The following is a 27125-nucleotide window of genomic DNA, read 5'->3' as shown; positions in this document are numbered from 1 at the left end:
ACAGCCGCGTTGGGCATGCTTGGGATTAAGGAGCAGGGAAAATCGCATCATTTCTTGAGGATTCTCGAATGCAGATATGTAACTTATTGCTATTCGCAAACCAGCGGTGTCTGTTTCTGAAAGATTCGCATCCAGCTTGTGTCGCGGAGCCCCGCCAGTGAGTGTTCCGAGAGGTGTGGGCACGACTTTCTCGTCGGCGCTGGAGTGACCAGTGGCCGAGTCCCGGTGGTGCACTGCGGGCCGTGACGTCACGCCCGGCGGGCAGCGGGTATCGCGGCCATCGACGCGCGTCGCACGGCTTTACGACGCAATAGCGGCGCCGCGGGTGGCGTAACGGCGTAAACTGTCATTTCCCTGGGGGCGCCGCGGCGCCGCCCCCGCTGTGGAAAAACAACGCGGCACAGCACGTGGCGGCGGCAATGCGATTGCCATCAAAACGTGCTGCGATATGGTAGATTCCTGCGGTGAAACGGGCTTACAGGGAGGCGAAAAGAACCGTTTTTACCTTAGCCCATAATTAAAAATGTGTACACCTGAGTCATTATTTTATACATGCTCGGCGGTTCACAGGTTTAGTGCCCGACTACGGATCGACTGCCGGTTAGAATTAGGATATCTTTCCACTAAGTGTCGAACTCAACAATTCTTTACCCATTTGTGTGTGACTAGATGAGGGGGGGAGGGGGGGGGGGGAGAAAGAGTAAGTAAAATACGAAATTTGAACTGTGTCTATTTCTCTTCGTAGGAATTGGTAACATCACAACGACTGCCCATATCCCTGATATGGGCAGTCGATCAGCTACTCGTCAGGCGAATGTGGTGGCTAGGAAGCAGTTGCACTCGTTCTTTGAAGATTGATTGCACTTTTTCGTCGCAGGTTCGTGGTGAGCCGTTTCAGTCCACAGCCGAAATCTTTTCATCGTGAGAGGTTTGAAAGAATTTCTCAGTTTTCTGAGATTAACCCCAGCGACACTCCCGCAACAGGTGGCCAGTAGCAATGTCTTACGAGACATGCAAACACCCCCTCCCTCCCCCGCCTCCAGAAGACGATTCAGGATGACAAACAGTCAGCGGATCAACTGCAATATTTCACATATGCCCAACTGCAGACGAAACTGCGATCCTCTGGGTGGCACATGCCTTTGAGGACACACTACATTAGCAAAGTCAGACAAATGCGTTAACTTTGTGAAATTACTTGGGATACATGAGACTGAAATTAAATTTATACCACAGATTATACATATGGCAGTAACACAAATGAATGATTACGAAACTGGATTATGACAAATGAGGATGGTTTGTAGATCCACACGATGCACTCAAATATCACTCTCTAACGAATCAGCAGCTGGATGCCAGAGGATCAGGAGAAACAAGTTAAGGTGGCCAGTAAGTCAGACATGTTCAATGAGCGACATGTCAGGCCAATATGAAGGCCAGATGCAACAGCGGTACTTTTAGTTCTTCGAAGAAGGTCGCACTTTTCCATCATAGGTGGCTCGGACCTGTCCTAACGAATATAGTATGTGAAGTTATGCAAACGAGTCGCAGCACTGCTGGATCTACAAACACTCTGATGTAGCGCCTGCTGTTCAGATTATTCTCAATACGAGTGAGGCGAAAACACTTTTTTTGCATCGAATGACGCCCTAAACATATAGTCTCTGTCCGACACACCGTTCAGAAAACCATGATGGCGGACTGTAATCCCCAGAGTAGCGCCTAAGATGCATGCACCCACCCATCATTGTAAACCCATCATTGTAAAAGTTAAATAACTCGTTAGAAAACACAGAATTTTGCGACACAGTCAACGACCTTGGCTTGTCATTCGCTTTTTATGACGTTTACATTTCTGGACAATGGAAGCGTTGGCAATGGCGTGTCCGCTTCCAGTCCAGTTAAAAGCAGGCGGCGTCGATATGCTCCAACGCCCAGCCAACATCCTGGAAAGAGAAAGGAAGGAAGGAAGGAATATCAGCGATTAACGTTCGGTTGACGACGAGATCTTTCGAGACGGAGCATCGTTCGGACTAGGGAAAGATATGGAAGTAAATCGGCCAGTCCTTTCCAAAGTAAGCATTCCGACATTCGGGCTAACTCAGATCTGAATGGTCGGACGGGAATTTGAGTCACCGTTCTCCTAAATAAGACTCCAATTTCTTACCACCGCGCGACTTCACTCGGTGCAAAACTGAGAAACTCCTTCACTAAAGAAGACGAAGTAAATATTCCCGAATTCCAATTAAGAACAACTGCCAAGATGAGAAACATAGAAGTAGATGGTTCAAATGGCTCTGAGCACTATGGGACTTAACATCTTAGGTCATCAGTCCCCTAGAACTTAGAACTACTTAAACCTAACTAACCTAAGGACATCACACACATCCATGCCCGAGGCAGGATTCGAACCTGCGACCGTAGCAGTCACGCGGTTCCGGACTGCAGCGCCTAGAACCGCAAGACCACCGCGGCCGGCATAGAAGTAGATATCCTCGGAGTAACGAAGTAGCTTAAATCACTTAATAAAGGCAAGGCCTTCGGTCCAGATTCTATACCAGTCAGGTTCCTCTCAGAGTATACTCATATAATACCTCCATATTTAACAATTATATACAACCACTCGCTCACAGAAAGATCCGTACCTAAAGACTAGAAAATTGCTCAAGTCACACCAATACCCAGAAAGGGAAATAGAAGTAATCCGTTGAACTACAGGCCTATATCACTAACGTCGATTTGCAGTAGGGTTTTGGAACATATACTGTATTCGAACATTTTGAAGTACCTCGAAGAAAACGATTGACACATAGTCAGCACGGTTTCAGAAAATATCGTTCTTGTGAAACACAACTAGCTCTTTATACTCATGAAGTAATGAGTGCTATCGACAGGGGATCAAATTGATTCCATATTTTTTGATATCCAGAAGACTTTCGACGCCGCTCCTCACAAGCGCCTTCTAACCAAACTGGGTGCCTACGGAGTGTCGCCTCAGTTGTGCGACTGGATTCGTGATTTCCTGTCAGAAAGGTAGTTCGTAGTAATAGACGGAAAGTCATCGAGTAAAACAGAAGTAATATTCGGCGTTCCCCAAGGAAGTGTTACAGGCCCTCTATTGTTGCTGATCTATATTAACGACATAGGAGACAATCTGAGTAGTCGTCTTAGATTGTTTGCAGATTATGCTGTCGTTTACCGTTTTGTAAAGCCATTAGATGATCAAAACGACTTGCAAAATGATTTAGGTAAGATATCTGTATGGTGCGAAAAGTGGCAATTCACCCCGAATAAAGAAAAGTGTGAAGTTATTCACATGAGTAATAAAAGAAATCAGCTAAATTTGATTACGCGATAAGTCACACAAATCTGAAGGCTGTAAATTTAGCTAAATACTTAAGGATCACAATTACAAATAATGTAAATTGGAACGATCGCATTGATAATACTGTGGGTAGAGCAAACCAAAGACTGCGATTCATCGGCAGAATACTTACAAGGTGCAACAGGTCTATTAAGGATACTGCTTACACCACGCTTGTCCGCCCTATTCTGGAGTATTGCTGTGCGGTGTGGGATCCACAACAGGTGGGACAGACGGACGACATCGAAACAAAGAAGGGCAGCTCGTTTTGTAATATCGCGAAATAGGGGACACAGTGTCACAGACATGATACGTGAATTGGAGTGGCAATCATTAAAACAAAGGCGTTTTTCGTTGCGACGGGATCTTCTCATGAAATTTCAATCACCAGTTTCCTCCAGCGATTGTGAAAACATTCTGTTGGCACCCACCTACATAGGGAGAAATGATCATCACAATAAAATAAAAGAAATCAGGGCTCGCACAGAAAAATTTTAGTGCTCGTTTTTCCCGTGTGCCGTTCGAGAGTGGAACGGTAGAGAGACAGCTTGAAGGTAGTTCACTGAACCCTCTGCCCGGCACTTTATTGTGAATAGCAGAGTAATCACGTAAAAGTACAAATGCAACTGTTAATTACTCGTATGTGGACAACAACCGAGTGACCGTCGGCCCCGGTGAGGTACCGCAGTAAAAAAACACTCTTATCACTGCATGCGACTACTTACCATCCGCTAGTTCACTCATCCACTGCAGCATCAGCGCTTCCATTACGCGTGGAAACGTCTCGGTTTAACAATCCTATTTCATGAGACTGATTATTCTGCATCGCTCTAACCTAACTGGATGCTGATGTGCCCTTTGTCGCTGATGACCCATACTGCCACTTAATTTGGCGTTCCACTTCACTTGACTTAATTGGCTTGGCAAACACTGACGGCTTCGCGTCCTTTCCTACATTGGTGTTTCCGACCCTTCAGTAGGTACCGGACACACACACTTCCCACCGAGTAGTTTCTCACCGTGGGTTTCCCGACCAGAGCCTCGACCACTACTGATTTGCGCCGGCCGTTCACCAGCAGCGGATGTGTTGTCAACGTCTGTCAGGAGGTGCCCTCGCCGACAGCTTTCGTTTTCCTATAGTTTCGTAGGCGTAAGCTGCTTCAGTTCTATAAACTGTGAGTAATCGAAATAATCACAACAACGAAAGGGATTCCGCGTCTTCTCAAGGATGGTCGTCGCTCTCGGATGCTCAGAAAATGTGATGAGTACACGAACTGGCTAGGCGTGAATTCCTAACTGAGTAAATAACGAGTCCGATCAAAAAACTGCAAATTGTATAATCGTGGGTGAACAGCAACAGTCTTGCCTGCCTGATGAAGCAGATTAAGAAATGAATGCATAACTGTAGGAAAAGAGCGCACGAAGAGAAGGCAGTGGCCATTTTCCAAATTTTTAAAGAGGAACTTCAAGACCTGAGTGATAAAGGTTTAGATTTCGTTGCAAACATGCCAAATTATTAGATCTCAATGCCTGCATTGTGCAAAGCAGGATGGAAAGCTAGTGCAACGACTCAGAACCTTAGCATCAGCTCGAAGATTCAACTGAGCGAAAACATTTTTTTGTAGTTAACTGAAGATATTAGGTTTTTAAAAACTGACGATGGGTCCCTACCTGACCGCACTGAATTCGAATATTTGCCAATAAATGTGTTCAATTACGACTTCTGAGCTTGCTCTCAGCGCGCGACTTGGAAGCCCTCAGTGCTGGGCAGCCGGGGTTGGTGGCGGTACGTGCGGACGGCACGTCGCTGGCGAGGTCAGGCCCGCTGCAGACAGACTGCACACGGACATGCGGAGGTCCTATTCCCGGAGCAGGTACACACACGGGCTGCAGGAAAAACAAACGGCGCAAGATGACGGCCAGCAGGGGCAGTTAGCAATGCCACGCCTACCGGCTTCTGCCAAGGGCAGGGCCCACTAACACCGCTGCTCTCCCACGCCTACCCACAGAGCTACTTATTGGTCTCTCAGAATATCAGATCAGTAAGCTATTCAATTATTACCTGAATGTAGTGGGAGGTGTTGGTGTTTTCAGTCCGAAGACTGGTTTGATACAGCTCTCCAGGTTAGTCTAACCTGCGCAAGGCCCCCATTTCTGCGTTAACTACTGCAACGTACATCCTTTTAAATCTTCATTCCATTATCAAACTGACGAAACCTTGATGCCTCCGGAAGTCTCCTATTAATCGATCCATTCTTTTATAAAGTTGTGCCATAAATTTGTTTTATTCCCCCCATTCGATTCAGTACCTCCTCATTAGTTTCGAGATCTGTCCACTGAATCTTCCGCGTTTTACTACAGCATCTCATCTCAAAAGCTTCTATTCTCTTCTTGTGTCACCTGCTTATTGTTCATGTTTAAATTCAGTGCAAGCCTCCACTCCAGACTTTCTAATATTTAGATTTATAGCTGATATTAATAAATTTCCCTTTTTCAGAAAGGCTTGGTTTTACTGCCAGTCTGCATTTTATATTCTCAACTTTGTTTGAACGTGGTGTTATAGTCGGCGCACGAGCGATGGAACAGCCTCTCCGAGGTAGCGATGAAGCGGGGATTTTCCCGTACGACAATTTCAAGAGTGTACAGTGAATACCAGAAATCCGGTAAAACATCAAAGATTCGACATCGTTGCGGCGGGAAAAAGATCCTGCAAGAACAGGGCCAACGACGACTGAAGAGAATCGTTCAACGTGACAGACGTGCAACCGTTCCGCAAATTGCTGCAGGTTTCAATGCTAGGCCATCAACAAATGTCAGCGCGCAAACCATTCAACGAAACATCGTTCATATGGGCTTTCGGAGATGAAGGCTCACTCGTGTCCCCTTGATTACTGCACGGCAGAAAGCTTTACGCCTCATCTGAGCCCGTCAACACCGACATTGGACTGTTGATGACTGGAAACATATTATTTGGTCGGACGAGTCCCGTTTCAAATTGTAACGAGCGGATGGACGTGTACGGGTATGGAGGCAACCTCATGAACCTATGGACCCTGCATGTCAGGAGGGTACTGTCCAAGCTGGTGGAGGCTCTATTATAGTGTGCGGCGTGTGTAGCTGGAGTGATATGGGACCTCTGCTATGTCGTGTAGATACGATTCTGACACGTGACACGTCCGTAAGCATCCTGTCTGTTCACCTGCATCCATTCATGTCCATGGTGCACTCTGACGGACTTGGGCAATTCCAGCAGGATAATGCGACACCGCACACATCCAGAATTGCTACAGAGTGGCTCCAGGAACACTCTTCTGAGTTTAAACACTTCGCTGGCCACCAAACTCCCCAGACATGAACATGCCTCGCAACGCGCTGTTCAGAAGAGATCTCCACCCCCTCGTATTCTTACGGATTTCTCGACAGTCCCGCAGGATTCATGGTGTCAATTCCCTCCAGCACTACTTCAGACATTAGTCGAGTCCATGTCACGTCGTGTAGCGGCACTTCTGCGTGTTCGCGGCGGCCCCATATGATGTCAAGCAGGTGTACCACTTTCTTCGGCTCGTCAGTGTAGTAACACTCATCTACTTTTGGTGTCTCGCTTCTTAACATAGCTCCTCAGCAACATCTGATTTCGTTTGAGTACATTCCATTACCCTCGTTTTACTTCTGTTGTCTTTCATCTCATAACCTCTTTTCAAGATACTAATGGTTCCGTTCAACGGCTCTTAGAGGCATGTTGAAAATCATAGCTGGGTGAGCTATGCTGCTGGCCCCATTTTCCTGTTCCAACCGTTGAGGCAGCCTAGGTCTTGTTTATGATGGTTTTGATCACTTGCAGCTAGTGTTTCGATATAATGCGGCCTCAAAAAATTATATAACAGCTGCACTGATCATATTTGATAATGCTTCTTGGCTGATTTTCTTTAGATAAGTTAATTGCGTACCATATTGTTATCACGTAGGAAAGTCTCTGGCAGACTTCAGACACGCACTCCAGATCGCGTCGATTGGCTAAACCTTTAAATATATGGGACTAAAGTGAAAAAAATCTGATCGTCGAAACTGTGCAATTAAGCACACTGTGTGACGTACCCTGTTTCTCAAGCCCTGTTACCGATTTGGCCGCTTTTATGACGAACACACCTACTATACCAGATGGACATCAGAGGTACGCTGTGTACAAATTTCCTGTTTAACGTCTTTTAAGGAGATGAACATAGGATATTCGTAACCTATATCCTGCAAGTCTAGACGGAGAAAGCCGGCGATCACCGGTTCACCGCCCTCCTAATATCCACGGGAACTGAATTCACGTGACACGCATTTAGTACCTAGCACCACGAGTAAATATGTGTCTAGCCTACTTTTCTTAAGCTATCACACATGAACTGTGCTTGTAACCAGAACTACAACTTAATCCCAATGTTTTTAATTTACGACTAAGCAAGTTATAATTCGGACGAGACGAAAAAGAAAGTCCTATGAAAACGGAATTCGAACATACAGTTTCGTGATCTATAAAAAGTCGACGATACAACAGCACCGCGTCCACCCGCTTTCAGATATTTTAGCAGAGTTATAGCTGAGCATAACAAGCACAGTAGTACAACTGAAGCACCCTATGCTGTACTTTATAGTAGTTTTAATAATGTCGAAATCAGAATTGTGATTTTCATTGGCCGCAGGGGTTCCGCGCTGCTATGCAGACACCATTTACCACTCACGCTTTTTCTTTCAAAGGTATTCCTTTCTGTATTACTGTCATTACCTCAAATGCGCTACAGGGCATGTCTTGAGCGCTGAAACAGGAATGAAAGTACAGTTATCTAATACACTGGTAAAACATGCACGAATTTTTCCCTATCACTAATATTCACGGTGGTTACCGTGTATTTAAGTGTCAAGTGGAACATGATTGTAGTTGCGCTTAAAAAAAGGTCCGCAAATCTCTGTACAACCAACAGCAGTAGTGACACAAGTACAGAGAACGAGCGAGCAGTCGACAATACAGTTAACCGATACAACTCACTATTTTATCCATTACAGATTGCGTTGTAATATTTTCATTCCACGTATAACATTAGTACGTCTCTACCAACAAGTCCCATCGAATCCATCACTTTGATTCGAAAGGAAGGAAAGGAAAGGAGGTATGGCATTGTTGGCCGGGAGGCCCCTATTCGGGGATGTTCGGCCGCCAAGTGCAAGTCTTATTTCATTCGACTTGCGCGCCGGTGGTGAGGATGAAATGATGATGAGGACAACGCAGCATCCAGTCCCTGAGCGGAGAAAATCTCCAACCCAGCCGGGAATCGAACCCGGGCCCGCTTGCATGGGAGGCGAGCACGTTACCACCCAGCTAAGCAGGCGGACTGATTCGAAAGATTCAAACATAATTCAAAATGTGAGACCTGAGTTTCTCCTGGCGTGCACGTCCAGCTATTGGGACAGTGTGATTCGGGAGGCAGTTGAGATTAAATTAGCGAGCAACCTTGTTAACAGGGATGGAGGTTTCTGTTTAAACTCTGTTTGGAATCCGGCTCTCTCCCTTGTCAAGAAACAGAGGGACAGACTCAATGCTACCTCACCTGCGAATTCATAGTCTCACTATCGATAGCTCTGACTTTGGCCATCTTTGGTGGCACTAGTGTTCAGTGTGTGTGTGTTATCTTTCCTGCTTGGGTCCGAGAACCGAGGTATTAAATTTGCATGTACGTCGCCTGTCCGTTGCAGTTTGCCTTGAAAATGGCGGGGTGTTCTCCCGCCGAAATATCGGCGGTCGCTGAAAGTGTTACCTGGCTGAATTCCCGGAAGTTATTTGAAAGATAATTCAAAATGTACTTATTTAAATATTTAATATCTGACGTTTTTGTTTTAGATATGTATTCTAATTCAGGAAAGATATGGCGAACTATTTTATGCAGCATGAAACTACAGCTCGATAAGAATCCTTGTAGGATTTTATGACACTTGCTAAGAATGATAATAATAATAAAATTAATGTCACAGAGTTCCTGAAACACCCGGATTACTATCATTACTTCGAACTATACAACTTGTTACTAAGATGGACCCAGCACTGTCACTAAAACGAAGCAGGGCTTACATTTGTGACGCAAGTGAACGTCTGCTGGCCTCGTGCACTGGAAGAGTCAATGAGATATGTCACGTTTCAGCATGAAAAGTTAACAAATCAACCAACAGCTCCAAGGCTGAAATCCCACTAACTCTTACACAGATATTAGCTTTATTCTGGTGCAAGATGCCGGATTTGGAGATATGGTGTAAGAAAATGTATATTAGGTTGCAATGTACTAACGAGACAGGCCAATAAAAAACCATGGATTTGTCTTTTCCCTGGCAAGAATCATTTCGCTGCAAAATGTTTCCCTTAAAATGTCGCAAAAGAACAATTCCTCAACACATATTGTATTTTAAGAAACGATAATGCGCATGCATATTTATCCGTCGACGTATTCTAATGAGTAATTTAGAAACAAGCAAATAAAAACATGTCTAGACTGAGTTACACAGGGTGACAGATAAACTTATTGGACAAATTTTTTATGCTTGCATTTTCTTCATGCTACTTCTTGTTTCTAATCAACAAGTTTTGTTTCGCGTAGCTAAGAAGTTAGCAAGTACCTGAAACTTATGTTCACACAAGCGTCTTCTTTTGAAATTATAGCTACTGAAGAAACTATTTAGTGTGTTCCACCACGGACACGTTGACGGAACACAACCAAAAAGAAACTCTTATCTCCATTCCTATGTGAAACGTAGACCAAAATGACATCCTTATGCGAGCTTATTTTCAGCACAGAAGAAAGCCTTTCCTACAGACAGTGAACGGTGTGAGCACGTCATGGATATTGGCTGTGTGTAACTTTACGGAACTTTTAAGGTGGAGGTAGCAAGACAGCATGTCCAGAGCACGTGGAACACAGCACCGTGTCACCATCTTTCCGACTTCGATGATCCAATCATTTGCGTAAAGGACATGCAAGTATCGCATCGCCAGATGGCACGAACAATTGATGGTGACATCGACTCTGGACAACAGTGTGGCAAGAAGAGTAGACACGGGCTCCTCCCGGAAGAATACATCGCGAGAAGGGCATAGAATTGTTCGATTGGCTCTGACCAACGGACGGAGGACAACAGTTGAAATCGGAGCAGATATTACAGCCACTGTGTCACCACGAACCCTAATGAAAAAATTTCTGGAAGCTGGTTCCACGTCGTGATATTTCGCGCGTCGTTAATGAATGACAACAAACTACATATAACACAGACTAGTATGGTTCAAAGCCAGCCGGGACATTCAGTGGCATTCTGCGGCGTTCAGCGATGAGCCAGGCTTCTGTTTTTGGCGGCCAGATCGACGCTAATGTGCCTATGGACGACGTGATTTAATGTCACAGTAAGCAGCGATTCTCAAGATCCATAGTTCTCCAGCTCCTGGACTCAAGATGTGGGAAAGGGTTGAATATGGCAACGGGACTGATCTGGTAATTGTTGAGGAATAGCTGAATGGTCGCTAGCATGTGGTAAAACATGTTTTCATACCCTTTATGAGCAAGGTAGCAAAATGCATATTCCAGCAGGATAATACGAGACCCCAAACCGCACACTTCACGCTTTGAGGACGATACGGATCCTTGACTGGCCTGCCTGGTTCACTGAATTCATGTCTGGGACCCATTCGGCAGACAAACCTTCATATCAGCCTCCGGTCAGTAATTGTAACTAACACAGCATGTGTTTCGGGTACGGGACGAAATTCTTCAGTACCACATTCGGAGGTTTTTTGCTTCCATTCCACATCGAATGCAGGAGCGTACTCGTACCCGCGCTGGTCACTGCTCAAAAAATGGTTCAAATGGCTCTGAGCACTATGGGACTCAACTGCTGAGGTCATTAGTCCCCTAGAACTTAGAACTAGTTAAACCTAACTAACCGAAGGACATCACAAACATCCATGTCCGAGGCAGGATTCGAACCTGCGACCGTAGCGGTCTTGCGGTTCCAGACTGCAGCGCCTTTAACCGCACGGCCACTTTGGCCGGCGGTCACTGCTCATACTGATGTTTATGATGGAGTTCAGTTCCGAATGGAAAGTAAGTTTATTCATTTAATAGCTGTACGTGTGTAACATCTCTACGAAATATGACAAATATTAGACTGGCGCTTCATGTTGTGGTGCTTTCCATTTCGGTCAGTGTAGAATGACACTGCGAGCCTTGCTTCTGGAAGAAGAAGAGCGCTAAACAGGGAAGCTCGTGAGCTCAGCTGGATTAACTCCGCCTCGTTGTTTTTTGACGTTCAAAACCTACGCCCATAGCCGAATGCCATCTCTCCTTGAAATACATGCTACATTACTATTTTATCACGCCCACATGCGAACAGCAAAACGGATCGACAGTAATACAACCACAGCGCTACGAAGATTGTTTACTCGGAATTCAAATTTATAGAAACAGTAAATATTTCTCAGGCAATAGTAATTTCCTCATGGTTAGCACTTTAACGGATAGCTGCACTGACAGAATTGCTGGCTAACAATGCTTTTAATTTAGCCGTCTGTACTTTATAAACATATGACTCAGATATGATGCCACGATTGCTGGAACAGATCCCACTGGACTTACGACAATCAATTTTGTAACAACGGCAGGGATCTCCCACTCATTCTGCACAGATAATTACCGACCTTCTCAACAGAACATTTGAAAATCGTTGTAGCGGTCTTTGGGGAGCCACAAAACGCCTGATGCTCACTAGAATTAACACTTCCGGACTTGCAGCGGCGGGGAAAGTTAAAATAAGAAGTCTGCAAGGAATCAACGGCAACTTCCAAAGACATTAAATGTTGTATGACATGAGTCTACGCTGCTTAGAGTCCAAATGAACTTCGAAGTGCACTATTTTCTGTCAGGTATCGCTTTGTAGCAAGAATGAACGCCGAAGGTCAACATTTAGGGCATTTGATACGCCATTCATAATAATAATTATGCGTTCGCAGCTGTGTTCTGTGTCTGATCACATTTCGTATAGCACGGCAGACGTTTGTGTGACCACCTCTCCTTACGCCGGGCCAATGGCTTGCATCGCTGTTGGAGTGTTGCTTCATCAGGTTCCATAAATGTTATGTCATTAAAGTACTCTTCGAAGGCACTTTCCAATGACACAGCAAAAAGTATATCGTTCCATTAAAGGAATACAAAGTTTGTGATAAAATTCGGTAGCTGTAAACGTTAAAAATTACTTGGATACGTCAGAAAATTAGCCACTTTGTCCATTATTACCTAACGAAAATCACATCGATATAATTATTCGCTCGGGGTATATCTAGAGCAAGTTGCCTTATCCCGAGCAAATTATTAAGAACTTACAGAAAACTGCAGCAAGTTGACAAAATCACTCTTTCAATTTTGAATGGGCTAACGGCGACATTCAGCTACAACTCATATGTCGAACGACTTCAGCCTTCTCTGCACGACAGCCTGCGATATTTACGGCTGTTAAATCGAGATGGCGTGAAGTTGGGTAATAGTGGCGGACGTCAGTCACTGAGTAACCTTGGTAATGGCAAGTGTTCGGTTGTGGAGAGGGGTCGGTGACGAGAGGAGGATGAAGGAGAAAGAGGGGGGGGGGGGGGAGCAGTACGCAGCCTGCAGCGCAGTAGCGGATGAGGCGCGAAGCTTCCAGAGCGCGCGGGTTTGATTTGGTGGAACGCGAAACGATTCTAGTTTTAATCAGCACTACATGAGAATCAGCTGGCACTATACATATCGCTACACATTCATGCTGATCTCGTATCGGATTGACATAATTTTTACCCAACAACTTATCATCACTACATGCGTGACAAAAAAAGAAATATAAAATGAAACAGTAACAAAATGCCATTTTCTCCCAGAATTTATAGCAGTAACAGACACATTGTGGGTATAGTCTCTACAGATGAAGTAAGCAGTACGGTATCGGTTCTAATAGTGAGACAAGGTTCTTCGGTGCTGGCTGCGAATGCCGGATACCCTAAGAAATTATCCAAAACCAGAAAACTAATAAATACGAGACACTCCACTACCGCGTTAGCCAGTAGATAATTGACATTTTAAAAAAATCCAGTAAATATAGTCTGTATTATTTGACTCACCACTAATATTTGAAAAGTTTTAGCCTATTGTGAGAGCATTTTTATAATCGGACACTGACTTCGGACGGAAATTACGTATATTTTGCATCATAACCCGCTGAATCAATTACTTAACATCATATATGAACTATTTTTACTCTTACGCTTCTAAGAATTCAACCTCTGAACTAGCATGTGATATAATTTGTCACGCTGTGACTATCATTTCGCTCCTCCCTGCATTTTCAGTACCATGTGACTTTTCTCTTTGAATAAATAGATTTACACTGTCGAGTCACATGAATATGAGACCTGCTCGATATGACGTTCCAGCTTGTATCTCGCGCCGTATGTTACATAGTGTGCACTGCCTAAACAGCTATATAACAGGACTGACCGGCTGTTCACATTTCGCCTGGTCATGTAGTTCAAACGTACCAGTGCAGTGAACGTGTAACGTGAGTGGAACTTCAACGGTCGTGTCAACTATCCGAGCTCGAACTGAAACAGGGAGATGAGATTCTAGATCGACTTCGGTGGCGTGTGAAGGCCAACTGACATGCTACAGAAGGACAGCTCCTCGTCCAAACTGACGACATCTGATTCGTGCATACCGTAAGAGTTTAACAAAAAAGCTGCTGCTTAAGATACTCCAATACAGATGGATGACGTCTGCATTCATGCCAGTACAAAAAATGCACCAGGGAAAAAAATCGAGTGTTTGCTCTTGAGTATCGGAATTGAACTGGTGCTGATAAATGATGGGCTCCTTTCCATCATGCTTATGTTATCTGCTATTCATGCAGAGGCAGACACACTGCACCACAGGCAGAAAAATTTGAAAACGAAAATACTACACCACTTGTGCAAAAAAACAGGGCACTTGGGATATCGCTCCGTTGTAGCAGAAGTTTTCGTCGCATTCTGTAGGACTATCAATCTACCTGGAAGGAACAGTAGATCGATTTGGTTACGAATCCATCATTGCACAGTACATTCATCCGACGTGTTACTGTCTTTCCAACTTACAGTCACACGGAGTATCTTAGTGAATCTGTAATTCGCTCGAAAATATTTTACTCATAAGTACAGAGTGGCGCAGAACTCACGCATGGGTTGCCATATCTCATTATTTTTGTCATAATCTGTTAATTTGATATTTTTGTCTTTTAGGAAGGTGGAGAGATTGAGTCCTAAACAACGCACGAAACTGACGAAACTTTCGTTTAAAAATCATATATCTATCATTCACACTCAAAGAGCATGCAGTCGGCACTTCAGTGTGCGCAACCGTCTTCATTAGACTACAATCGTCCGTCTTACAGCACGCTTTTGGTAGCACTATTCAGTGTTTCAACAGGCCATCACGTTCCCGAGACTTAACAGCCCCAGAATATTTTTCTTGGGGGCATCGCAAAAACAAGCATGTATCAGTCAACAAATCAGCAACGATCGAGCAGTTCAGAAACAATATAGGGGCCGAGATTCTTGAGATGCAGTCAGCAATTCTTCGCAAAGTTGCGAACAATGTGCTGTGAACAACCGCTCTTTTTGAGATTGCGAATAGCGGTTCTTTAAAAGACATAATTTTTCACACCTAGCGTTTTCACATTTCCCAACCACGTGCTTCCTATCGTAGACAGAAATAATAAATGCCTTTCTAAACAAAAAAAGTTATACACTAATCAAACCTGGGTGCGACTTCTACGCTGACTTGGAGAATCAAGAACGTTAAACTGGACAGAGAATGTTCCACAGGAACGAACGTACCGTTGTGTGTGCCCTTAGGAAGCGTATAAGGACCTCTAAGTTCTCAATACATCTAAACGATTTATGAGTTCAGATCAATGGCACTGTAAGATGGTTTGCTAAAGACAGAGTTGTGTACAAGAAAATGCTGTTGACGATCGTTAGAACGACAGAAGAAAATTCAACTTGTTGTCATGAAGGGCACCTCTCTTTAAATCAAGGTTAATGCAAGAAAATGCCTACAACGTAGAGGAGGAACCCTATAGTATACTATTACGAGATGAGATTTGTGGCGAACATCCTGAGTTCGTTAAATCATACAAGTATTTAGGGGTAATACTAATAAGCGATATCAAATAGGACGATTACGTGAAATCATCATTAGGGAAAGCGATATGCGGACTTGGATTCACTCGAAGAATTCTGGGAAAAGGTAAAGCATTTGTAAAGGAAATCACACGCAAAACAGCAGTCCGATGAATTCTACTGTTCCACTGTTTGGAGTGCTTAGCAAGTAGACGTGACACCAGACATCGAACAAATGCACGTACGCGCTCGTATGATCGTAAGATGTCGGTTTTGTCCACACGAAAGCGTAACAAAAATGCTCGTCGAAATTAATCGGGAATTCTTGGAAGAAAGATGGAATAGTTCTCAAGTAAAGCTGTTGGTTAAATTTAGAGAAGCTGTATCCTACGAAGACTCCGCAACCATTATGTCGCCACCATCGTATACCTCGTGTAGAGGTGATGAGATTAAGATGAGAGATTACGGCGGGTACAGAGGAATAACATAATTCTTTTTCCCCTTTGTTCAATATGCGAATACAATAAGAAAGAAAATCTATTAGATCAGCAACACCCTACCCAGCGGCTTGTTTATGTATGTGGATGTATATTATCCTTCAACAAGGAAATCTTCCTACTCACAAAAATATCAAGATTTCGCAAACAGCTGGAAGAGGACAATCCGAGTTTCAAATTACTCTACTTACCAGCCTTCCCTGGTCTTGGCGTTACTGAATCACCGTTGGTTCACAACGATCGTCGTGTCCATCTAGCGCCAGGCTCTCGACAGGCATCCATCAACAGGTATGATGAACACCGCAGCCGGTGTAACACTACCTACGCGCGAATACCTATAGCAGCTGTCATTTCCAACTCATCTGGTTAAAGTCGTGTACACTGCAAAAGGCAGTTATTGTGAATACTAACAAGTTGTCATAATAGTGAAATCCGAAAAAGGAGTAAATTAGTATAAGAACAAAAACATGGCACCCTTCGATGATTTGGATCGTTATCTCAGTATTAGGTGCGATTGCGTTGAACCCGCTACGCAGGAACAAACTGATATAGATATCTGACAGACAATTCCATTCGCCCCATTTATCAATCTAAGTTGAATACAGCCACAGATAGCGTCAATTCAATCCAATCCAATTCTCTTCCGGCGAACTTTATGGCGGTTTCAATTACAGCTTACGAGTTTTTCTTCATTCGAGCTCAGGTGCCAAGTAGAGACTATATCTGAAATATTTAAACACAAACCACTGGTCACAGAACTGCCTCAACAGCTCCCACGCAGAAGTCTCATTACTCTCATAAAACTTGCAGATGTAAAATTGATCTATTATCAACTTCCACACAGAGCTTCAAACACATCAACAAACACATATTTAATCGCAAAGAAACAACACGAAAACACCGCACAATCTGCGAGCGATTGTATGATATCTGTCAGCTGATAGAGTACACTGACGTAGTGCGGAATCAGTAACACAGCGAGACGAGACGTCAGATGCAACTGCTATATCGAGCAGACGCACTCACACTGCCAAGTGGCTTTGGAGTGCAGACGCGACAGTGTGTGTATTCTGTAACCAGTTTCAGCAAGAAACAACCAAACGCTAATTAAATATTATCGCAAACAAGCAAACACTATCGGCTGGCCTTCCGCATGAAAAAGCGTCGCAGATGGCCCATAAATCAAGGCCCCCCACACGGTAGAAGGCGAGCCCTCTGATCACGCCGCTACAGACAACTCGCCTCTCTCTCTCTCTCTCTCTCTCTCTCTCTCACTGCGATCTTTATTCCACTTGGCGTATTTGCTTCCGCACGAGTTAATCTACTCCTACATCAGGCAAAACAGTCTGTGAGCTTTCCAACCTTGGCAACGGCACGACGGAAAAGAAGGCAAGTTAAGCTTTAACTCCCCGTCGACGACGTGTGTAGGAATCACCGCTCTTCAGAAGACGAATGACTTGCACTGGGCACGGCATCACTTACGCTGCGCAGAAAAGTAATGAAAGTAATGGAGGAGCTCCTGGTGAATCTCCATGGACCGCGACCAAACAACCCGCAATGTTCCCTAGCAACTAAAACAATCAATCGTGAAAGCTTTCACTGTAAAATGGAGGGCTCTTCTGGTGACGAATGAGTTCAGCTTCAAAAGTGAGAATCAACGGTACTTAAATTTCACGAGAAGATGAAACCCTTTAACAACCATGCGTCAACTGTCTCTGAAAGGCAAGCCTTCGGACGAGACGCTGTATTCGTATTATGATCTAGTCATCAGTGCGAAGACAAAGTTACTGCAGTTCTACACGCTGCTATACCGTGCCCAATCTTTTCATCTCTCCATAACTGTTGTACTCTGCATACATTTGAACCTGCTTATTGTAGTCAACTCTTGGTCTACCTTACAATTCTTAACATCTCCCACCTTCCTCGGCACACACACACAAACTACTCTTGATGCCTTAGCGTGTGGCCTTTTCTTCTACTACTTTCACCGTCTCCTTTCGTAATTTAATTCCATTCGTACCATCAAACGTAATTCAATTACATTCTATTACTTTTCTTTATACAATGTATCACAATGTAATCGGCAAATAAAGGTTTTATATCTTTTCGCTGGACATTTAATCCCCTTTCTAGACCTCTCTTTGGTTTTCATCAGGGACTGTTCAGTATACGGGGTGATCAGAAACAACCTGAAAATCTTGTAAGGGTGTTGCAGGTTAGGTTGGACTGAGAAATAATGTCAGTAAAAAATTCGATGGGTTGCACCGTTTCCGATTTAATCAGCATTGAAGTTAGCCAATCGGGCCGTTGCACGGGCAAATTCAAGCCGTCCGACAGATAAAATTAGTGTCAATTGTTTAAATACTGTACATGAAAGAGCATGAGATTGCTCAGCCTTTCGCTCGGGTTCGACCTTTCCTATTGTCCCATGTCAAAATCTGGATCGCTCTCTTCTTCGGTTTTAGGAAACCAAACCTTTTCAGACTGTTCCTAACCGCCCGGTATAACTCGAATAATATGGTGCATAGGTTACAACCCAGCGTGACTCTCGCTACGGTCGCAGGTTCAAATCCTGCCTCGGGCATGGATGTGTGTGATGTCCTTAGGTTAGTTAGGTTTAAGTAGTTCTAAGTTCAAGGGGACTGATGACCACAGCAGTTAGGTCCCATAGTGCTCAGAGCCATTTGTACCATTTGCACCTGCGTGACTCCTTTGCAACTATTGCCTCTATTTCATATCCTTAGATTCTTTGAACTACAGGGACTGGAGAAAAATGTGGAAACATCGAGAGAAATACATGCATGAACATAAAAGCAGATATTGTCCAAGCCTCCTGATTGCGCTGCTGCATTTTACTACGAACGGTACATCTGCAATGTCTTCAATCCGTTGCAAGCGTCAGTCATGATTAGAATAGCGTCCTGTGTAATTGTCAGTGAATTACGTCGGAACCCACAATCAGTGGATGCGAACGTGAGCAAATTGTTGATGCTAGTATGGTGAGTGGTTCTATAACCAAGGTATCCGTAGTATCTGGTGTTTCTGTACAAGTTGTATACAACCTTTCGCTTCCTTTCAAAAAATTGCTCTGAGCACTATGGGACTTAACAGCTCAGGGCACCAGTCCTTTAGAACTTGGAACTACTTAAACCTAACTAATCGTCCGCAGCTCGTGGTCGTGCGGTAGCGTTCTCGCTTCCACGCCCGGGTTCCCGGGTTCGATTCCCGGCGGGGTCAGGGATTTTCTCTGCCTCGTGATGACTGGGTGTTGTGTGCTGTCCTTAGGTTAGTCAGGTTTAAGAAGTTCTAAGTTCTAGGGGACTGATGACCATAGATGTTAAGTCCCATAGTGCTCAGAGCCATTTTTGAACCTAACTAATCTAAGGACATCACACACATCCATGCCCGAGGAAGGATTCGAACCTGCGACCGTAGTGCTCGCGCGGCTCCAGACTGAAGCACCTAGAACCGCTCGGCCACTCCGGCCGGCTTCGCTTCCTTTATTTTATCCCTGATTACTTCAGAATTCGAATGGGTTATGGGGCGGTACATCTAAATGTAGACACAAAGACTTCCAGGGACTATTACGAGGTACGTAATTCATATTTGTAGGCCAACTTTCGATTTTACAAAAATATTTTTATAAAGCTGTATGTATGGTCTTTGTAAATGCTGACCACCTAGCTGCTGCATTTGTTACGTGAATTTTTCGGCTCCCAACTTTCCATCAAACTGATCCCTACGAACAATGTCGACTGTGTAACCTACCATTCCTGACCAAGCATGTCGTCTTGTCCTACAGTCTCGACAGCACACCCGGTTTCTGGTGTCATGGAGGGGGGGGGGGGGGGGGGGAGATCGGAACCCTGTAACACTTTTAAGCAGTTTGTTGTCAGGGCCTACTACGTAGGTCTGAAGGCTAGTGTAGTGAGTTTTCCATGATGGTAGGTGTTTACCAGCACTTGTTCGAAGTAACGATGCAAAGCCCTGGCAGGAAACAACTCTTTGCAGAAGAGTGTTAGTAGCGGGAGTAGGAAATAGGAAATGACGAGGACTGAATTCTGTGCTGTAGGCTAATTGGGTGCACGGGTCGAATATTAAAACAAATTTCGTGCATCAGCTTGGGGCTTGAGAAATCGGGAGGTGGCCACCAGCCCTTGTAGCTATAGGAAGTAAGCGCGGACATGGTCGGTAGGCGTAGTCCTCGTACAAGATCGGGGAGCCAGTTGCTAGCTAGGCGTGATGTTCAATGTATGAGTGTGTATTTTTTTCCCTTTCAACTTTGAACTGTTGTTCTGTTTTGGTGCATGATAGAGATTACCGACCGAAGTCGCTAAGCACCAGCTGGAGGCTATGTATGACCAGTTAAGCGATGTATATTTTCCAGTTCAGTTGTCGAATGTCGTAACCTTTTTGAAAATAGTTCAATTGCTGCAAAGCATTTCTTGGGGATATAGGGATATACGGGTAGTGACAATTTTAACCCTATCTCGCGGTTCAATTCGAGGTTGGTGAACCTCATTTACATTATCTTAATAGTGCAGCAGAGCAGGTGATTAAATCAGATCCGCCACTAAGTGTTTCCGAGTAAATCTGCGGAGCAAAACGTAGCGTAATTTGTCCCGCGGGGCGCATAACGATAAGACGGAGTGGATTCTATCAGCGGCCGAGAGCGAGATTGCTTCGAGAAAGGAAGGAAAGAACGTTTCTCTCTCTCTCTCTCTCTCTCTCTCTCTCTCTCTCTCTCTCTCTCTCTCTCTCTTATATAAATGCAGTCTTGTTATGTACGTTTCTACGCCGATACAAAAGATGATAATTTCCTCTTACAAGACCAACGCGCTCAGCCACATACCGCGCTCTGGTGGACGCATATTTTTAAAAGGCACACAATTCAGGACACGGACAGCGCAGCCCTATCTCTCATATAGTACGTATTGAACGTTCTGGCGAGGCTTGCTCCTGCTCGCTGGTCTCCTCTTCCACTCCTTGTCTCTTTCAAAGAAGGTTTCAGCATGAAGCATCAGATTCAGTTCCTCTATGCACGACGACCGATAGCACTACAGAGTCGTGTATTCCTACATACGAAACTGACACTTCCAATCCGAACATTTAAAAGGTATTTAAACTTCAAAGATAAATGCTTTGCTCGGAACTGTATTTATGTAATAGACTTGTGATAGGTCTCGCGTAAACCGAACTCCCAATATCACTCTGAATGCTACCGTACTAGCAATCACTCATCGCTCCTGTCACTTTGATTCTGTCGAATGAGGAGATAGGCTAGGAAAATAAACAAGATTGCAATGATCACTACGAGTCTGAAACAGAGGGCTTCGGTCTTAAATACTTTGGTGTAGACATTAGAAACCTGAAGTATCTACAGCAAACAAAAGTGGCGTTTCAATGGCGTATATACGTGATTATTGCGTTCTTAGTCCACACATGTTTAGGTTACAGGACTCCTGCAATCGTAGAACATGCAGAGCTTTGAGCTAGGTGCTAGCTATTAGGAAATACGTTCTATTAATGAGACATGGTGCTTGACTGATGGGATGCCACTTACAGAGGCGGTTATCTAGACAAGCGGAAACAGAAAAGACTACGATTACGTATAACGGTGTTCGAAATCGTGTTATTTGCATAGTTATTCACGAAATATACAGTAGGACATGGTCTTAATAGGTTTATCTTATCACTGCACAATCGACACGCGAATTTTCCAGCCCATACTACACTCTTTGAACGCAGCCAAAATAAAAAATAAGTATATGGAATAATTTCACGAAAAATGAACGGAACAGAAAAATCCCCTCTTGTTTTTTCAACGGACTTTTACCAAACATCATGTTGATCTTTGCCTGTGACATTACAGTGAAACGAACAAAAAGAAACACGTTTCAAGTTTAAAAATTTGGCAAGAAATATAGCTCACGAGGAGGACACGGCAAGTGCCATCACCCAGTTTCCCACGAACTTCGCTCCATGGAAGAGGAGTCCAAATAGACGAACAAAGAAGACGGTCAAAGTTTTCAATATGCCTTTTACCGCGTGATATTCTCACACGCCACTGGGGAAAGAAACGTTGACATTGCTGAAGATTTCGCGCAATGGCAATAATTTCGCGGCAAACCATACATAACGGATCACTCTTCCGAAAACTGGCGGTTGCAGTTTATTATTAATCAAGACACATTACAGGAATTACAAGATTAATTAAATTTAAAATATTTTTAAAAATTTTTTAGTTCATTCATTTTATATACAATTAGTAAATGAGTAAGGACAACGTTATATCATTCGTGCAATAGTCTTCTACATACATGGATACATAAATTAAAAATAAAACCAATAATCTGGTTTCGAACACAGGACGCAAAGTTAAGAAGCAGCGCCTCTAAGCACTGAGCCCTAGTTTCTTCTGCGGATTTCGCGCGGTAAATTGCACATAAAATACCTGAAAATACCTCGGAAACTTTGATCGTCCTTTTAACGGTCGAGCAGCCACAAGAAAGTCGAGACCGTGTTCACTTATTCTGACGCCTCTTCCATTTAGCGAAGTTTCTGGGAAATCGGGTGATGGCACTTGCCGTTTTCTCTTAGTCAGTAACAGGAGTGCTTAACCACAGATGCATATTCGACAACTCTGGTAACTGATAAAAACAACAATGAATATGTCGTCACAACTGAAAATCTGTTCCAAACCGGGACTCGAACCTAGCCCTCACTTTCAATTGTTACGACGTGTTCATCAGTTCGGAGGTTCACACACACTGGCGTCATCTGACGTGATTTCAGCCACTCAGTGCACTGTGACTCACCGGGTGTCCGGGCGAGGAGCCGCCGGCGGAGAAGGCGGCGATCTGCGCCTCGAGCGTGCGCACGTGGTTCTCGGCCTTGCGCAGGTCGGCCACCAGCTTGGCGTCGTGCGCGCGCGCCAGCTCGCTGCGCAGCTTCTCCACGTACATCTGCTCCTGCTCCAGCATCAGCCGCAGCGTGTGCACGCGCTCGCTGTCCACCTCGCGCTGCTTCATCACCTGCCGGCACAACACGTACCACCACGTCACTCTCACTGTTTCTGTGATAGCAAGTCTCACTCTTTCCTAGCATACATCGCGTAGTACTGTGTCCGCTTATCTCAGGATTTGACAAGTTTATAAAATTACGGGGACAGAAAGTTTACGAAAATTTCGTGACATCCCTCTTTGAAACATACAAGGTGTTTCAGACAGTGTTTTTCTCTGCACCTTACAGACGAGCCAATCGGGACCGGCCGACCGCCGTTTCATCCTTAGCCAATGGCGTCACTTGGATGTTGTACGGAAGGGCGTGGGGCTCCGCACCCCGGTCTCCCGGCCGTTGTCGACTTTGCATATTTTACCCCGCTACTTGTCATTCAAGTAGTTCCTCAACTGGCATCAAGAGGCTCATTACACCCCATATTCCAGTCCTGCAACTAAGAAAAGTACTTGGCAGCACCGGGAACTGAAACCACTTTCGCCGCTTGGCAGTCAGACGAGCTGAGCACTCAGCACGAAATAAACGAAAGAACATTCATTTAGGTAGGTAAACGTTAGAAACGTTAACTATGTAGAATTATGAACATAGTTCACTTCGTTATTTTATATCGTTTAGTTGATGTATTTAAACCATCTGTGTACAAGTCTGGATGCAACATATGTACATAATTGGCTATGTTCAGGCGGATTTTCTGGTGACAGAATGTTCTGGTAAGTCACGTGTTCACAAGGCTGCCCATTTTCCTGAACGCACACGTCAGTGCATCTTCTAAACGACATGTGGACAAAACGTAAAGCTTCCTCGATGTCCTGTTTAGTTTAAGTCATTTTCAGTTACATTGCAGAACATATCTTTACACTGACGCATACAAGGGAGGCTGAATGCCCAAAGAAAGCAAAAAAACAAACAAACAAACCCAAAAACACAGATGACTTCAAGCGGAGCTTCGAGAAAGCTTGTTGTTCTGTGGTACCAGCAACTTTACATCTTGTCCGCAGTTAGTTTAGAAGGAGCATTGTCTATTTACGAAAATGGCACTCGTTAGAATACCTCAGTTAAACGTACATGTTGCCACCAGACTATCCATCCGAACACAGTCAATTATGTACACTATGTATTACCCATCCCTAAAATTTGAACGTTTCTAGAAAACTGATTTATAAACAGTTGTCTAAATAAATGAGCTAGATGATTTTAAAAAATTATAACTCCTCGCTGTAATTTTCAGTAAAATAAATCAATAAACTATGTTCCTCCCTCCGCAGAATTAGTAATCATCTTACGTTTACCTATCTAGATAAATATTATTTTGTAAGTTACAGAGAAAAACACCTTGTCACAAACACCTTGTATGTTTCTTTGTATTCAGTTTAATATAAGTATTTTAAAATTATTTTCTAAAAATACACTAACGTAAGTTTGCCACGTAATGTGATCCGAAATGCCGGCCGGTGTGGCCGTGCGGTTAAAGGCGCTTTAGTCTGGAACCGCAGGTTCGAATCCTGCCTCGGGCATGGATGTGTGTGATGCCCTTAGGTTAGTTAGGTTTAATTAGTTCTAAGTTCTAGGCGACTGATGACCTCAGAAGTTAAGTCGCATAGTGCTCAGAGCCATTTGAACCATTTTTTTTGTGATTCGAAAACATCTGCCATTCAAACACTTCATTACAGATGTGGAACATGTTCTCGCAGCTGGATAACAAAGTATTACAGGAGCCGAAAAATCTCAAAAGTAACGTGAATAACATGATATAATTGTTTTGGCTTGTGAATAATTGTTAGTTCAGCGCAAACATAGCGCGATCCACTAATCAAGTTTTTAAAAAGAAGAAACCTCTAGGAAGATACATAACGTAACAAGAGTAATGACAGTTTCTTGGGATAATGTAGTCATCCAGCATAAGGCATCTTCTGGATTTAAAGATCGAAATTCTGGTCTAAATCACGTTGTCCACATTCTCATTATGAGTTTGCGTATGGCCAAGAAACTTCTTTATTAACTCGGTATCGGACACATCTCTGATAATTTGCATTATAATATCCGGAATAACAGTTGCTACTCTGTGGATGTGTGCTTGAACATGTTCTGAACCAAGGCATTTAATATATTTGCACCAACTGTCTGATCCCTTGGCCCATTATCCATGTAAAGGTTAAATATCTGTAGACATCGTGTATGATATTCTACAGTTTGGTGTATATAATGCAACTTTCACGTATAACAAACGCAATACTATTGTCACGTACTGTGGAAAACAGACGCTAAAGGGGAACGGCAGTACTGAGAGGAAACACAAGGATGTGCCAAGGCAGGCTAAACAAAGGGCGAAAGTTGATAAAAGAGACGCGGATGAGAAGTTGAGCTGTGAGTTAAGAAATTCTTCCCACAGCTCAAGACTTCAGTAAGCTGTTACTGAAACGTCAAACACCGTTTCCTATAAATGCTCTTTTTTAAAATAGTGTGAATATTTTGAAGAGAAATATTAGACACGAATGGCGTTTGTACAGCATATCAGTTCACACATGTTATCGTGTAAGTGGTATACGGGAGAATGTTCTTTAAGTTTAACACGGCAACTACACGAAAGTCCGGTTTCCTTGAAGTGTGGCCAACTGTCTTTCCTGTCGCCACAGATGTCGTCAGTTAACCTGGGGCAGGGAAGTAGTGCGCGCTACCTATGAAAAGTGTTCACTTTGTTCTTTGAGCTGACGAATTATATTCCGTCTGAGTATCTCATTTTCTGGGACAAGCCCAGCATTTGCCCTAACGAGAGTGGAAAACGCCCCAATAGCCACACTTAGGCTACATCTACATCTACATGGATACTCTGCAAAACACATTTAAGTGGCAGAGGGCTGCTGTACGAGACCGCAGACCTGATTACATCCGCATCTGACTCACGTCCTGTCTCGCAAGACAGCGCGCGAAGCCTTAACTTCTAAAAGTGGATCTCTCTCATGTGCTAGAAGCTACTGTCGTGAATTTATAGCCATACAGGCTGATACTCGACCGCGATTGTTAAAATTTACGAGGGTTGGAACTTTAACAGTCGCAACTATTTATTTACAGTTCGTACAAAATAGATACGTATTTCAAAGTTTTACTGGCCTTCCAAGTAGTCACCAACATTGTGTATAACCTGTTGCCAGCGATGTGGATGTCGTAGGATACTCTTAGCAGTGCCAGTTGTTTTTAGGGTTCGAGCGCCATTGCCCGACGAATTTGTAGCAGTTCTGAAGTGAATGCCGTGAAGTGTTTGCTTCAGTTTAGAAATCGAGTTGAACTCAAGAGGGCTTAAGTCAGGGGAGTGCAGTAGGTGGTATAGCACTTAGCAGCCCCATCAGTCAAACAAACCAGTAACAGCTTGCACTGTACGTGCTTGAGCATTGTCCTACAAAATGATGGTCAGGTCCTGCAGAAAGTGTCATCACTTCTGTCTCTAAGCTGATCGTAGGTTGTGTTCCAAAAATGAACTGCATAAAGAAAGAAGTGATGACACTGACCATCATTTTGCAGGGCAATGCTCAAGCACGTACAGTGCAAGTTGTTACTCATTTGTTTGACAGATGGGGCTGCTAAGTGCTATACCACCTACTGCACTCCCCTGACTTAAGCCCTAGTGAGTTCAACTCGATTTCTAAACTGAAGGAAACATTTCACGGCATTCGCTTCAGAACTACTACAAATTCGTCAGGCAACAGACCCCGTCGCTCAAACTGTCAACACAACTGGCACTGCTAGGAGTATCCTACGACTTCCACATCGCTGGCAACGGGTTATACATAATGCTGGTGACTACTTTGAAAGTCGGTGAAACTTTGAACCACGTATCTATTTTGTCCAAGCTGTAAATAAATAGTTGCCACTATTAAAGTTCCAACACTCGTATAAACACATTTGATAGAGAGCGCTACCAGTGACAATTTCCACTGTGGACAACTGAACCCCCGGCAACACTAAAAAATATTACAATAAATCTGATGTATATTCTGTTAAATGTTTCTGCATTGCTATATTTGCTCAATGATATCATACCTCGTAATAT

At 43.9% G+C, this 27125-nt stretch overlaps 1 protein-coding gene across 1 annotated transcript in view; it reads right to left on the bottom strand.

Moving 5' to 3' along the window:
• The window catches only part of LOC124775767 (rho guanine nucleotide exchange factor 12), a 1141602-nt gene that overhangs the window by 735370 nt on the left and 379107 nt on the right, over positions 1–27125 (bottom strand). Inside the window, exon 6 of the mRNA XM_047250599.1 lies at positions 22882–23097. Coding sequence (XP_047106555.1) covers positions 22882–23097 — 216 coding nt within the window. The remainder of the gene's footprint in view (positions 1–22881; positions 23098–27125) is intronic.

The sequence above is a fragment of the Schistocerca piceifrons genome, chromosome 2 (genome assembly GCF_021461385.2).
Source record: "Schistocerca piceifrons isolate TAMUIC-IGC-003096 chromosome 2, iqSchPice1.1, whole genome shotgun sequence".
NCBI lineage: Eukaryota > Metazoa > Arthropoda > Insecta > Orthoptera > Acrididae > Schistocerca > Schistocerca piceifrons.
The sequence above is the reverse complement of the archived record's forward strand: the minus strand, read 5'-3'. Positions and strand labels throughout refer to the sequence as shown.